This window comes from Lucilia sericata, unplaced genomic scaffold, assembly GCF_015586225.1.
Source record: "Lucilia sericata isolate MDLA Ls3-8-SP2 unplaced genomic scaffold, ASM1558622v1 Contig000900F_arrow, whole genome shotgun sequence".
Taxonomy (NCBI): domain Eukaryota; kingdom Metazoa; phylum Arthropoda; class Insecta; order Diptera; family Calliphoridae; genus Lucilia; species Lucilia sericata.
This window is the reverse complement of record NW_023994887.1, coordinates 114,198-130,246: the sequence shown is the minus strand read 5'-3', so window position 1 is coordinate 130,246 and position 16,049 is coordinate 114,198. Positions and strand designations below refer to the sequence as shown.

General features: G+C 28.0%; 1 protein-coding gene across 1 annotated transcript; it reads right to left on the bottom strand.

The window, feature by feature from the left end:
- Positions 1 to 14,632: 14,632 nt before the first annotated feature.
- On the bottom strand, positions 14,633 to 15,581 carry LOC119608926 (lectin subunit alpha-like). The gene is made up of 2 exons (XM_037963518.1): positions 15,437 to 15,581; positions 14,633 to 15,370 (listed from the first exon to the last, which is right to left on the bottom strand). Exons 1-2 carry the CDS (start codon positions 15,551 to 15,553, stop codon positions 14,648 to 14,650), a joined length of 840 nt encoding a protein of 279 aa, XP_037819446.1. The 5' UTR covers positions 15,554 to 15,581; the 3' UTR covers positions 14,633 to 14,647.
- Positions 15,582 to 16,049: the final 468 nt, after the last annotated feature.

Sequence of the window (16,049 nt, the reverse complement as noted above, 5' to 3'; positions counted from 1 at the left end):
ATTTAAAAACAGGCCATGGAAAGAGCTTTCTAAAACTTACATATTTTATTAATTTCTTTTTATTTATTATTAACTCTTTCATTTCTTTTTTTTTAATTTTGAACAACTTAAATTTGCTTTTTTTAAAACTTTAGCAACAACTTTTTTATTTCCTTTAAAAGCTAATAACCAACAAAACGCTTTCACACTCTCACACTTTTAAAAACTTTTGCTTTAATAAAAAACAGGCCATAGTTGGAGCTTTTACTTTATATTTCATATATTTACTCTTTATTTTCTTGCATGCTCTCTTTTTATTTACTTGTATTTGTTCACTCACTCAAACCTCCCACTGCGTAACAAAACACTCTTTCAAAGAAAATCGAACATGAGAGAATTTGCAAAACTTCACAAACATTGAATACAAATTTTTTCCGTCACGACTGCGCTGCCGGCAGCACATTTTTTCCTAACAATTTAACTATTTTCTTAACAAATTTACTACTATTTAACGCCATGTATTAATAAAATTTAAGATTTTCTTAAAAAACTTGTTATGTTCTATTCACTATTTTCAATATGAAAATTTAATAACTATTCTATTTCTAAATAATTTTTTTATTACGAAACTACCGGAAGACGAACGTTTTATTAAGAAGACATCACACGAAGAACTAATTAACAAGACGAGAAGGAAGAATTTAGTCGAGTAATCCGAAAAAAAAATAGAAAGAGACAGATTGTATGCGCAAAAAGCTTAGCAACAGGTTTAAATGTATTTAGTATTAACTGTCTAGAAAGAGTAAACGTAGTTATTTGCAGAATTGCCATAAATAGTGCAGTGCGCAGACCAAAATTATGATGTGATTATTTGAGAGAGAGGAAAAAGTAGGAAATGCAATAGTTTTAGTGCAAAGGTACCAGTTTGTATTAGTTAAGTATGATGATACAAGAACAACAATAAGGAAGGCTAGGAGCGCATTCATACAAGTGTGTGGGAGCTGTCAGCTCATAATTTTTTATACATAGACTTGTATTTAAATTAGTGACATAATAATGTCAAATGTCATATAAAGAAATTTGACAGTAATAAGACTTTTATGAAGATACATCATAAATATACATACCTTAAAAAAGAGTTGTTTATACATATGTATGAATGCATGTAAGTATATGGTTGCTTTAAAGTAGATGAAGGTTTTTGATTGTGCTCTTTTTAGAATATAGCAGGGATGGGTAATTATGAATACTTGAGTTCGCCCAGCGCATTATAAGGCATTTAACCTGAAAACCTGGCAAAAAAGGCAAAAATGAATTTAAAGAAATTTAAAAAACTGAGTATACAGTTCGATAGAAAACAAAATTCTACATAATATAGTGAATTTTTAAGTTGAGATTTGTAGTTTTGAGACGAAGTCAAAGACAGGAAAGTGAAGAAAATTAAATGCCTTTTTAAATTTTTATCATTATAACAGGTTTTTGTGTTATTTTTTGGGGCTAAACTAATAGAGGTTTGTTTTTATTTGAAAGGTGGACCACCTTTTAATTTAGATTTTTTGTTTTAATATGTATTTATCTTATATAGTAGTGTCAGAATAATTTGTTCAAAATTTAAAAATAATAAATATTTTATACTTTTTTACACTTCCAAAAAAAAGAGATAAGGATTTTAAAGGTGAAAGTAGTTTTTAGTTAGTTTAATGTACATATATACTAGGGTTCTATAGTTGAAACGAAAAGTCGACTTTTTGCATTTAGTTAAAAGTCGACTTTTTGTATTTTATGAAAAGTCGATTTTTCTACTTTTAGTATTTTATAAATAGTAGACTTTACGACTTTTTCCGATTTTTCGACTTTTTGACTATTTTTGCATTCTCTCGACTTTTTTCGACTATTTGTTGACTTTTTTTGAGTGTTTCCGACTATTTTAAAGTTTTTGACTTTTTTCCACTTTTTTAAAATTTCCTACTATTTTTTACTTTTTTCCACTATTTTCGAGTTTTCGACTTTTTCCGACTTTTATCGACTTTTTAGACTGTTCGACTTTTTTATTCTTTTCGACTTTTTTCGACTTTTATTTACAAAGACGACTTTTTTAATAGACGATAGTCGAGTTATCGACCTTTTTGGAACAAAATAGTCGACTTCGACTTTTCGACAAAAAGTCGATTGTTCGATTATTCGAAAGTCGATTTATAGAACCCTAGTATATACCACAGCAACATATGCACTCTCTATATTCAGAAACAAGAAAGCAAGTTTGGGTAAATTTACGCAATTTTTTTTTTATTTGAAGATTTTTTGAAAATTTCACTTGTTTGAAAAATTAAAAAAATTTACCACTTTTCTATCAAAAAATAAGATTATCGCAATGAAAAGTAGCAAGTATTCAAAAATTGTTATACACCGCAAAAAAATATAGAATCTCTATTTTCAGAAATAATAAAAAAAGTTTGCGTAAATTTGAGCAATTATTTTTGGGGATTTTATAAAAAGTTTTGCTTTTTTGAAAAATTAAAAAAAAATTCCCTTCCTTGGAATAAAATAAATAAGATTATTGCAACGAAAAGTAGCAAGAATTCAAAAATTGTTATACACCGCAATAAAATATAGAATATCTATTTTGGGAAACAATAAAAAAAGTTTGCGTAAATTTGAGCAATTATTTTGGGGGTTTTATAAAAAGTTCCACTTTTTTGAAAAATTAAAAAAAATCCCTTTCTTGGAATAAAATAAGATTATTGCAACGAAGAGTAGCAAGAATTCAAAAATTGTTATACATTGCAATAAAACATAGAATCTCTATTTTCACAAACAATAAAAAAAAGTTTGCGTAAATTTGCGCAATTATTTTTAAAGATTTTATAAAAAGTTTCGCTTTATTGAAAAAATACCAAAAAATATATAAAATGTTTGCAACTGAAAGTAGAAAGAAAAATCAGAAATTGTTCTATACCGCAGTAAAATATGAAATCTATATTTTCAGGAACATGAAAAAAAGTTTGCGCAATTATATTTGCTGTTATTTTTTTAAAATCTACCCTTTTTAATTAAAAATGTACAAAAATAATATCGTACCTAGAAATTATTCACAAATTAAAAAGTGTTTTTATACACCATAACAAAACTTGGTTAAATGATTTACATTCATATAAAACCCTTTCAAGATAAATTTGATTTGCGATACTAATATTTTTATGTCAATTATCAATGTTTAACAGATTTTCATAAGGGATCTCATGCGGCACCTAAAGGCAATTATTAACCGATAATAATAAAATTTAGTAAAATGATTAATTTTCATATAAAACTTGTCCATGTTAAATTTCATTAATTATATGTTTAATTATTTTATTAATTATAATTTTTAAACTGATTTTCTTAAAGGGCCTTATTTGAGACCTAGAGGCAATTATGGACCGATCATAACAAAATTTGTAAATATAATTTAGAAATATGTACATAAGACACCTTCAAGTGGTACCTTTTGAATTCTCTATAATGGAGAACCGGAACAGATGACATACGGTCCTTATTAAATGATAATTTTTTGTACTTTTTAATTTTTCAGATGGTACATTTGAAATTTTCTAAATGAATGGAATTAAGAATATACGTTCCTTACTGAATGCGAATTTATTCACGTTATAAATTTCAATAAAATTGAACGTAAAAAAAGAAACATTAAAAAAACTTTTAATCAATACAAATTTTCTATAAAAGTAATCAAAATTTTTTATGTATGTCTGGGTAGCGAAGGACCTAGGGTATTCAAGTTTTTTATAAACTTTTCTATAGAAAAATTCTTTTAAAAAATATATGAATATAGTTCACAGTTATAAAACTTTTTTAAGGATGTTTTTTTTATAAAATACTACTGTTGAATTAATAAGTGAAATTAATAATTTTAAATTTACCTTTTTAAAACAACAACTGTTTTTTGGCATTGCGGTGATCATTTCCTTTTTTCATATCAATAATTTGCACTTAATAACCTTTGACTTCAAACACTTTTTTATTTAAAAACAGGCCATGGAAAGAGCTTTCTAAAACTTACATATTTTATTAATTTCTTTTTATTTATTATTAACTCTTTCATTTCTTTTTTTTAATTTTTAACAACTTAAAATTGCTTTTTTTAAAACTTTAGCAACAACTTTTTTATTTCCTTTAAAAGCTAATATCCTACAAAACACTCTCACACTTTTAAACACTTTTGCTTTAATAAAAAACAGGCCATAGTTGGAGCTTTTACTTTATATTTCATATATTTACTCTTTATTTTCTTGCATGCTCTCTTTTTATTTACTTTTATTTCTTCACTTACTGTGGGAGGTGTGCCACTGCGTAACAAAACACTCTTTAATAGAAAACCCGAACAAGACAGAATTTGCAAAACTTCACAAACATTGAATACACATTTTTTCCGTCACGACTGCGCTGCCGGCAGCACATTTTTTCCTAACAATTTATCTATTTTCTTAACAAATTTTCTACTATTTAACGCCATGTATTAATAAAATTTAAGATTTTCTCAAAAAACTTTTTATGTTCTATTCACTTTTTCAATATGAAAATTTAATAACTTTTCTATTTCTAAACAATTTTTTTATTACGAAACTACCGGAAGACGAACGTATTATTAAGAAGACATCACACGAAGAACTAATTAACAAGACGAGAAGGAAGAATTTAGTCGAGTAACCCAAACAAAAATAGAAAGAGACAGATGGTATGCGCAAAAAGCTTAGCAACAGGTTTAAATGCATTTAGTATTAACTGTCGAGAAAGAGTAAACGTAGTTATTTGTAGAATTGCCATAAATAGTGCACTGCGCATGTCCAAAATTATGATGTGATTATTTGAGAGAGAGGAAAAAGTAGGAAATGCAATAGTTTAGTGCAAAAAGACCAGTTTGTATTAGTTAAGTATGATGATACAAGAACAACAATAAGGAAGGCTAGGATCGCATTCATACAAGTGTGTGGGAGCTGCCAGCTCAACATTTTTTATACATAGACTTAAATTTATGTTTGTGACATAATAATGTCAAACCTTATGTAAAGAAATTTGACAGTAATAAGACTTTTGTGATATACATGTATCTTCATAAATATATATACATTAATAAAGGCTTGTGTATATGTACGAGTGTATGTGATTGCTTTAAAATATACATACATATGTATGAAGTTTCTAGTATTGCGCTTTTTTTGTATAGCAGGGATGGTTAACCATTAAAATATATGGTATGCTAAGAACATTAAGGTAGCTGAAAAAAAGTAACTAACTAGTTAGTTAGTTAGTTAGTCAGTCAGTTAGTTAGTTAGTTAGTTCCTTAGTTAGTTAGATAGTTAGTTAGTTAGTTAGTTAGTTAGTTAGTTAGTTAGTTAGTTAGTTAGTTAGTTAGTTAGTTAGTTAGTTAGTTAGTTAGTTAGTTAGTAGTTAGTTAGTTAGTTAGTTCGTTAGTTAGTTAGTTAGTTAGTTAGTTAGTAGTTAGTTAGTTAGTTAGTTAGTTAGATAGTTAGTTAGTTAGTTAGTTAGTTAGTTAGTTAGTTAGTTAGTTAGTTAGTTAGTTAGTTAGTTAGTTAGTTAGTTAGTTAGTTAGTTAGTTAGTTAGTTAGTTAGTTAGTTAGTTAGTTAGTTAGTTAGTAGTTAGTTAGTTAGTTAGTTAGTTAGTTAGTTAGTTAGTTAGTTAGTTAGTAGTTAGTTAGTTAGTTAGTTAGTTAGTTAGTTAGTTAGTTAGTTAGTTAGTTAGTTAGTTAGTTAGTTAGTTAGTTAGTTAGTTAGTTAGTTAGTTAGTTAGTTAGTTAGTTAGTTAGTTAGTTAGTTAGTTAGTTAGTTAGTTAGTTAGTTAGTTAGTTAGTTAGTTAGTTAGTTAGTTAGTTAGTTAGTTAGTTAGTTAGTTAGTTAGTTAGTTAGTTAGTTAGTTAGTTAGTTAGTTAGTTAGTTAGTTAGTTAGTTAGTTAGTTAGTTAGTTAGTTAGTTAGTTAGTTAGTTAGTTAGTTAGTTAGTTAGTTAGTTAGTTAGTTAGTTAGTTAGTTAGTTAGTTAGTTAGTTAGTTAGTTAGTTAGTTAGTTAGTTAGTTAGTTAGTTAGTTAGTTAGTTAGTTAGTTAGTTAGTTAGTTAGTTAGTTAGTTAGTTAGTTAGTTAGTTAGTTAGTTAGTAGTTAGTTAGTTAGTTAGTTAGTTAGTTAGTTAGTTAGTTAGTTAGTTAGTTAGTTAGTTAGTTAGTTAGTTAGTTAGTTAGTTAGTTAGTTAGTTAGTTAGTTAGTTAGTTAGTTAGTTAGTTAGTTAGTTAGTTAGTTAGTTAGTTAGTTAGTTAGTTAGTTAGTTAGTTAGTTAGTTAGTTACTTTTCTCAGCTACCTTTAAGTTCTTAGCATACCATATATCTTAATGGTTACCCATCCCTACTATACAAAAAATCGCAATACTATAAACTTCATACATACATACAGTGTCTCTCATAATTATTCGAATTTGGGTAAACTATAAAAAGAAACCAAATTTAATAATATATTTTGTGTGCAAAACAAATAAATTAATTTGTTATATTGTCTAGATAGTCGTTGTTTGATATCACGCTTTTTAAAACTTGAAAAATTTGCATTGACTTAAATTAAATGTGTATACGAATTTTTCCTGTATTTCATATTTGATCATATTATACGCAACACAAATTTTGGAATCGAATGGTTTTTATGCGTAATATTGTTTTAAGGGGTTACTATCCACGGAAAGGATATATTTTTGGCCCATTTGGTCCACAAATTTGGGGAATTGGTACCTTTTTTCAAGTAGTATCATTAAAATGGATATTTTTGGCCATAATTGTAAATTTTTCTCCTTATTTCCAGAGATAAAACAAAAATTTGATAAGACCCCTTGGGGTATCTAAAAATAATATTTTTTGTTACAAGAAATCCCCCAAAATTGTGGACCAAATGGGTCAAAAATATATCCATGCGGTGGATAGTTACCCCTTAAAAAAATATTAAGCATAAAACCATGCGATTCTAGAATTTGTGTATCGTATAATTTGATCAAATATGAAATACAGGAAAAATTCGCATACTTTTGTGAAGTAGTTTCATGGACTTTTTTTAAAAAAAGCACAACTAATTTAAGTAAATGTAAAGTTTTCAAGTTTTAAGGGGCGTGATATCAAAACTAAGGACTATGTAGACAATATAACAAATTAATTTATTTATTTTCCACACAAAATATATTATTAAATTTGTTTTTTTTTCATAGTTTACCTAAATTCGAATACTTATGAGAGACACTGTATGTATATTTCAGAGCAATCATATACACACATATAAACAAGCCTTTATTAGGGTATGTATATTTATGAAGATACATGTATTTCACAAAAGTCTTATTACTGTCAAATTTCTTTAGATAAGGTTTGACATTATTATGTCACAAACTTCAATACAAGTATATGTATAAAAAATTATGAGCTGGCAGCTCCCACACACTTGTATGAATGCGCTCCTAGCCTTCCTTATTGTTGCTCTTGTATCATCATACTTAACTAATACAAACTGGTATCTTTGCACTAAAACTATTGCATTTCCTACTTCTTCCTCTCTCTGAAATAATCACATCATAATTTTGGACATGCGCACTGCACTATTTATGGCATTTCTGCAAATAACTACGTTTACTCTTTCTCGACAGTTAATACTAAATGCATTTAAAGCTGTTGCTAAGCTTTTTGCGCATACCATCTGTCTCTTTCTATTTTTTCGGATTACTCGACTAAATTCTTCCTTCTCGTCTTGTTAATTAGTTCTTCGTGTGATGTCTTCTTAATAAGACGTTCGTCTTCCGGTAGTTTCGTAATAAAAAAAATTATTTCGAAATAGAAAAGTTATTAAATTTTCATATTGAAAAAAGTGAATAGAACATAAAAAGTTTTTTGAGAAAATCTTAATTTTATTAATACATGGCGTTAAATAGTAGAAAATTTGTTAAGAAAATAGTTAAATTGTTAGAAAAAATGTGCTGCCGGCAGCGCAGTCGTGACGGAAAAAATGTGTATTCAATGTTTGTGAAGTTTTGCAAATTCTGTCTTGTTCGGGTTTTCTATTAAAGAGTGTTTTGTTACGCAGTGGGAGGTGTGAGTGAGTGAAGATATAAAAGTAAATAAAAAGAGAGCATGCAAGAAAATAAAGAGTAAATATATGAAATATAAAGTAAAAGCTCCAACTATGGCCTGTTTTTTTATTAAAGCAAAAGTGTTTAAAAGTGTGAGAGTGTGAAAGTGTTATGTTGGTTATTAGCTTTTAAAGGAAATAAAAAAGTTGTTGCTAAAGTTTTAAAAAAAGCAAATTTAAGTTGTTAAAAATTAAAAAAAAAAATGAAAGAGTTAATAATAAATAAAAAGAAATTAATAAAATATGTAAGTTTTAGAAAGCTCTTTCCATGGCCTGTTTTTAAATAAAAAGTGTTTGAAGTCAAAGTTATTAAGTGCAAATTATTGATATGAAAAATGGAAATGATCACCGAAATGCAAAAAAAAACAGTTGTTGTTTAAAAAGGTAAATTTAAAATGATTAATTTCACATATTAATTCAGTTTTATAACTGTGAACTATCTTTCATATAAATATCTTTTTAAGAATTTTTCTATAGAAAAGTTTATTTATTTAAGGTCGTTTTATAAAAAACTAGAATAGCCTAGGTGGTTCGCTACACAGACCTGAACATACATACAAAATTTTGATTATTTTTATAGAAAATTTGTATTGATTAAAAGTTTTTTTAATGTTTCTTTTTTCAATTTTCAATTTTATTGAAATTTATAACGTGAATAAATTCGCATTCAGTAAGGAGCGTCTATTCTTAATTCCATTCGTTTAGCTTCCATGTTATAAAACATTTCAAATGTTTATGTATTCAATATTATAGAAAATTAAAAAAATATGTATATAATTTGATGAACGAAAAAGTACCAAAATTCCCTATCATTAGATTCTCATTCACTCAGGTCTCTACATATTAAATTTTATATTTCTATGTTCAATATCGTAAAAAATTGAAAAAGTACCATCTGAAAAATTAAAAAGTACAAAAAATTCTCATTTAATAAGGACCGTATGTCATGTGTTCCAGTTCCCCATTATAGAGAATCCAAAAAGTACCTACCACTTGAAGGTGGCTTACATATGTATTTCTAAATCATATTTCCAAATTTTGTTATGGTCGGTCTCAACTAAGGCCTTTTAAGAAAATCAATTTAAAAATTACACAGAAAAAACTGAAAAACGATTTCAATTACCAAAACCTTGTTTTCAATTATTTTATTTTTTGAAGTTCAACCTATAACAAAAATTGTATATTCAATTACTACTTATAATTGATTTCGTACACAAAATTTTTATTTTTTTCTATTTTTGTTGTTGTTAAATACGTATTTGATTATACATTTTTATGAATCAAATACAAAATGAATTGAACCCTTTTAAAATTATTGATTAATCGTTTAATTGAAAATTTTTTAAAATTAATTTTTTCTGTGTATAATAAAATACCGCGATGAAATTTAACATGAACGAGTTTTATATGAAAATTAATCATTTTAGTAAATTTTATTATTATCGGTTCATAATTGCCCGACCCTAGGTGCCGCATAAGGTCCCTTATGAAAATCGGTTAAACATTCATAATTGACTTAAAAATATTAGTATCGCAATCAAATTTATCTTGAAAGGTTTTTATATGAATGTAAATCATTTAACCAAGTTTTATTATGGTAGGTCCATAACTATCCCTAGATCGCACATAAAGATAGATTTCATATTTTATTGCGGTATAGAACAATTTCTACTTTCAGTATTTATTATTTTTTGGTATTTTTTTAATTTTTCAAAAAAGCGAAACTTTTTATAAAATCCCCAAAAATAATTGCGAAAATTTGAGCAAACTTTTTTTATTGTTTCTGAAAATAGAGATTCTATATTTTTGAATTCTTGATACGTTTCGTTGAAATAATCTTATTTATTTTTTTTTGAAAGAAAGTGGAAAATTTTTTAATTTTTAAAAAAAGCGAAATTTTCAAAAAATCTTCAAAAATAATTGCGCAAATATACACAAACTTGTTTTTTTGATTCTGAAAACAGAGATTCTATATTTTATTGCGGTGTATAACAATTTTTGAATTCTTGCTACTTTTCGTTGCAATAAGCTTATTTCTTTTTTTTTGGTAAGAAAACTTTTTTTCTTGTTTCTGAAAATATAGGTTCTATATTTTATTACGGTGTATAACAATTTTTGAATTCTTGCTACTTTTCATTGCAATAATCTTATTTTTTTGATAGAAAAATGGCGAATTTTTTTTATTAATTTTTCAAAAAAGTGAAATTTTAAAAAAATCTTCAAAAAAATTTGCGCAAATTTACCCAAACTTGCTTTCTTGTTTCTGAATATAGAGAGTGCATATTTTGCTGTGGTATATACTAGGGTTCTATAAATCGACTTTCGAATAATCGAACAATTGACTTTTTGTCGAAAAGTCGAAGTCGACTATTTTGTTCCAAAAAGGTCGATAACTCGACTATCGTCTATTAAATAGTCGAAAAGTCGTCTTTGTAAATAAAAGTCAAAAAATCGAAAAGTCTAAAAAAGTCGATATAAGTCGGAAAAAGTCGAAAAGTCGAATATAGTAGAAAAAAGTAAAAAATAGTAGGAAATTTTGAAAAAAGTGGAAAAAAGTCAAAAACCCTAAAATAGTCGGAAAAACTCAAAAATAGTCGAAAGAATGCGAAAATAGTCAAAATGTCGAAAAGTCGGAAAACATCGAAAAAAGTCGAAAAGTCGTAAAAAGTTGGACAAAGTCGGAAAAAGTCGAAAAGTCTACTATTTATAAAATACTAAAAGTCGAAAAATCGACATTTCATAAAATGCAAAAAGTCGACTTTTAACTAAATGCAAATACATAGTCGAAAAGTCGACTTTTCGTTTCAACTATAGAACCCTAGTATATACATTAAACTTACTAAAAACTACTTTCACCTTTAAAATTCGTATCTCTTTTTTTGGAAGTGTAAAAAAAGTATAAAATATTTATTATTTTTAAATTTTGAACAAATTATTCTGACGCTACTATATAAGATAAATATATATTAAAACAAAAAATCGAAATTAAAAGGTGGTCCACCTTTCAAATAAAAACAAACCTCTATTCGTTTAGCCCCAAAAAATAACACAAAAACCTGTTATAATGATAAAAATTTAAAAAGGCATTTAATTTTCTTCACTTTCCTGACTTTGACTTCGTCTCAAAACTACAAATCTCAACTTAAAAATTCACTATATTATGTAGAATTTTGTTGTCTATCGAACTGTATACTCAGTTTTTTAAATTTCTTTAAATTCATTTTTGCCTTTTTTGCCAGGTTTTCAGGATAAATGCCTTATAATGCGCTGGGCGAACTCAAGTATTCATAATTACCCATCCGTGCTATATTCTAAAAAAAGCACAATTCAAAAAACTTCATCTACTTTAAAGCAACAATATACTTACATGCATACATACATATACATATGTATAAAGAAGTCTTTATTAAGGTATGCATATTTATGAAAATACAAGCATCCCACAAAAGTCTTATTGCTGTCAAATTTCCTTATATGAGATTTGACATTCTTATGTCACAAACTTCAATACAAGTCTATGTATAAAAAATTAAAAGCTGGCAGCTCCCACATACTTGTATGAATGCGCTCCTAGTATTCCTTATTGTTGTTCTTGTATCATCATACTTAACTAATACAAACTGGTCTCTTTGCACTAAAACTATTGCATTTCCTACTTTTTTCACTCTCTCAAATAATCACATCATAATTTTGGGCATGCGCACTGCACTATTTATGGCAAATCTGCAAATAACTACGTTTACTCTTTCTTGTTAGTTAATACTAAATGCATTTAAACCTGTTGCTTTCGTTATTTATCTCACTCCCACGAATGTTTGCAAATTTTAACTTCTCGACTTAATGACATTTCCTCTTTATCCAACTGCTTACTCTCATTATAAGCTTATATGAAAATTAACTATTTGCACATATAATCTGTGTCTTTCTGTTTTTGTTGCATTGCTCCACTAAACTCTTTCTTTCCGTTTCACGTTTTGTTAATCAGTTCTTAGTGTGATTTCTTAACAATACATTCGTCTTCCGGTAGTGTCGTAATAAAAAAATTATTAAAATATAAAAAACTATTTCAAATTGTTATAAAAAGTGCGGAAATGTAGAGCTTAAAATGCTTTTTAAAAATATATTAAAATTTTTTTAATAAATCGCGTTAATAGATAGAAAATTTGCAAAGAAAAAATGTGCTGCCGGCAGCGCAGTCGTGAAGGAAAAAATGTGTATCCATCGTCGAAGACGTTTCGCGAATTCTTAATGAATGCGTAAAGTTATTAAAAGAGAGCATGAATGAAAATTAATTTGATATAAAGTAAAAGCTCCAACTATGGCCTGTTTTTTATTAAAATAAAGCTAACGAGTTTAAATGTGTGTGTGAAAGTGTTTTTGTTGTTGTTGTTAGCTTTAGTTTTAAAGGAAATAAAAAAAGTTGTTGCTAAAGGTAAAAATAAAGCAAATTTAGGTTATTAAAAATAAAAAATCTAAATGAAAGAGTTAATAATAAATAAAATTAGATTAATAAAAAAGTAAGTTTTAGAAAACTCGTTCCATGGCCTGTTTTTAAATAAAAAGTGTTTGAAGTCAAAGTTATTAAGTGAAAATTATTGATATTAAAAGGAAATGATCACAGAAAAGCGAAGAAACCAGTTACTCTTGCAAAAAGGTAAATTTAAATAGAAAATTATAAATAAAGTGTATTGTAAACAATTTTCTTTTTAGGACAAAATATATAAATTTTAAGAAATTTTTATATGAAAATATTAATTTTAAGGATTTTTTATTAAAAATAGTTTTTAGGAAATTTTTTTTCTGAATTAGAACTGAACTCGATTTGAAAGAGAACTACAACTAAACTAGAACTAAACTATAACTGAACTAGAACTGAACTACAACTGAACGAGAACTGAACTAAAACTGATCTAGAACTGAACTGGAACTAAACTAGAACTGAACTAAAACTGAACTAAAACTGAACTAGAACTGAGCTGGAACTGAACTAGATTTGAAATAGAACTGAACTGGATTCAAAATAGAACTAAACTGAATTAAAACTGAACTAAAACTGAACTAGAACTGGACTAGAACTGAACTAAAACTGAACTAGAACTGAACTAGAACTGAACTAGAACTGAACTAGAACTGAACTAGAACTGAACTAGAACTGAACTAGAACTGAACTAGAACTGAACTAAAACTGAACTAGAACTGAACTAAAACTGAACTAGAACTGAACTAAAACTGAACTAGAACTGAACTGAACTAGAACTGAACTAAAACTGAACTAGAACTGAACTAAAACTGAACTAGAACTGAACTAAAACTGAACTAGAACTGAACTGGAACTGAACTAGAACTGAACTAGAAGTGAACTAGAACTGAACTAGAACTGAACTAGAACTGAACTAGAACTGAACTGGAACTGAACTAGAACTGAACTAGAACTGAATTAGAACTGAACTAGAACTAAACTACAACTGAACTACAACTGAACTAGAACTAAACTACAACTGAACTAGAACTGAATTACAACTGAACTAGAACTGAACTAGAACTGAAGTAGAACTGAACTGGAACTGAGCTAGAATTGAACTAGAACTGAACTAGAACTAGAACTGAACTACAACTGAACTAGAACTGAAGTACAACTGAGCTAGAACTGAAATACAACAGAACTAGAACTGAACTACAACTAAATTAGAACTGAAGTACAACTGAACTAGAAGTGAACTAGAACTGAACTGGAACTGAACTAGAACTGAACTGGAAATGAACTAGAACTGAACTACAACTAAATTAGAACTGAAGTACAACTGAACTAGAACTGAACTAGAACTGAACTGAACTGGAACTGAACTGGAACTGAACTGGAACTGAACTAGAACTGAAGTAGAACTGAACTACAACTGAACTAGAACTGAAGTAAAACTGAGCTAGAACTGAAATAGAACTGAACTACAACTAAATTAGAACTGAAGTACAACTGAACTAGAAGTGAACTAGAACTGAACTGGAACTGAACTGGAACTGAACTGGAACTGAACTAGAACTGAACTGGAAATGAACTAGAACTGAAGTACAAATGAACTAGAACTGAACTAGAACACAACTAGATTTGAACTAGAGCTGAACTACAACAGAACTAGAACTGAAGCACAACTGAACTAGAAGTGAACTAGAACTGAACTGGAACTAGAACTGAACTAGAACTGAACTAGAACTGAACTAGAAATGAACTAGAACTGAACTAGAACTGGAACCGAATTGAACTAGAACTGAACAAAAACTGATGTAGAACTGAACTGGAATTGAACTAGAACTGAACTAGAACTAAACTAGAACTGAACTACAGCTAAACTACAACTGAACTAGAACGGAATAAGAACAGAGCTAGAACTAAACTGTTAAGTTATTTCGTTGAGTATAAAATAATGATTAAAAAATAAAATCGGCGTAGAGTACATACTTTAATTTTTCATGAAAAAAAAAAAACTGAGATCTTGATCACTTTTAAATTAGCAGAATTTATTAATTTCATTTTGTTTCTCATTCAACTTTTTGCTAAACTCCGTATTTATCTGTGCGTTAGAGTTTTTCAGTTCAATATTCAAATCATTCACTTGTTTCAGCATTTTCTCCGTCAATTGTTTCAGCATCACTTGCTGATCATCGAGAAGTTTTTGTACTGCAGCTTGTGTAGTATTTTGCAATTGTTGCATTTCTAATTTCCAATCATTGCCCACACGATCGATATTCTGTTGTTTGTTATTCATTAACGAAAGTTGTTGCTTTTGGACCTCGTCGAATTGCATCGAAATTAACGAATGCGATTGTTTGACAGCATCACAATTATCCTGAAGATCTTTTCTATATTTCTGTACTAAATGATTAGGCTCACATATGAAACCCATTTTAACAGTGCAGTCATTATCATTCCATTCAAACAAGGACTTTTCCTGCCAAATGTGAACACAATGTTCTTGATTTCTGTAATTATCGGGATTATCGTTGGACCAAAATGTAAATGTGAACTGTTGACCCGTAGCAGACCAGAAGAATGGTCGAGCGTAGTCTCGGCTAGTATTGTATTCATCATTACCGCCCAGCCATAAATTATGTGATTTCCCTATGACTTTTTTCAATAGATCAATAATGGCACTATTTTTTGCTGAAGAAACAATTTCAACAAGTTGATAATTTCTGCGGGCACATTCATGCCAGGCCTGATACCAGTTGTACTGGAAAATTTAATGATTTCATATATTGCAAATGATTTTTTCTTAGAATTTTATTGGGTAAATTACCTTAAGTTCTGTTTCGATTAGGTAGTCTCTGCCGTCTGATGCTTTGTACAGTTGTTGTGTTGTTGATACTGCGTCTAGCAAAGCGAAACAGATAATAAAAACTTGAGTGATCTTCATCGTTAAACGTTTGGAACTTGAATGTTTTGTTTTTTTATGGAACAAGCACATTTATACTTATTTGCAAAGCTTGGGGGAATTTTATTTTGTATTGAGATGTGGTCATTTTATTGGCTGTTTCTAAATATAAAAGTACGCTACTTTTGCTAATAGACTTGACTTATTAGTTCACTACAGACTAGACTATAGACTAGACCATAGAGTATACTATAGAGTAGACTATAAACTAGACTACAGAGTAGACTATAGATTAGACTATAGACTAGACTATAGACTAGACTATAGACTAGACTAGACTAGACTATAGACTAGACTATAGACTAGACTATAGACTAGACTATAGACTAGACTATAGACTAGACTATAGACTAGACTATAGACTAGACTATAGACTAGACTATAGACTAGACTATAGACTAGACTATAGACTAGACTATAGACTAGACTATAGACTAGACTATAGATAGACTATAGACTAGACTATAGACTAGACTAT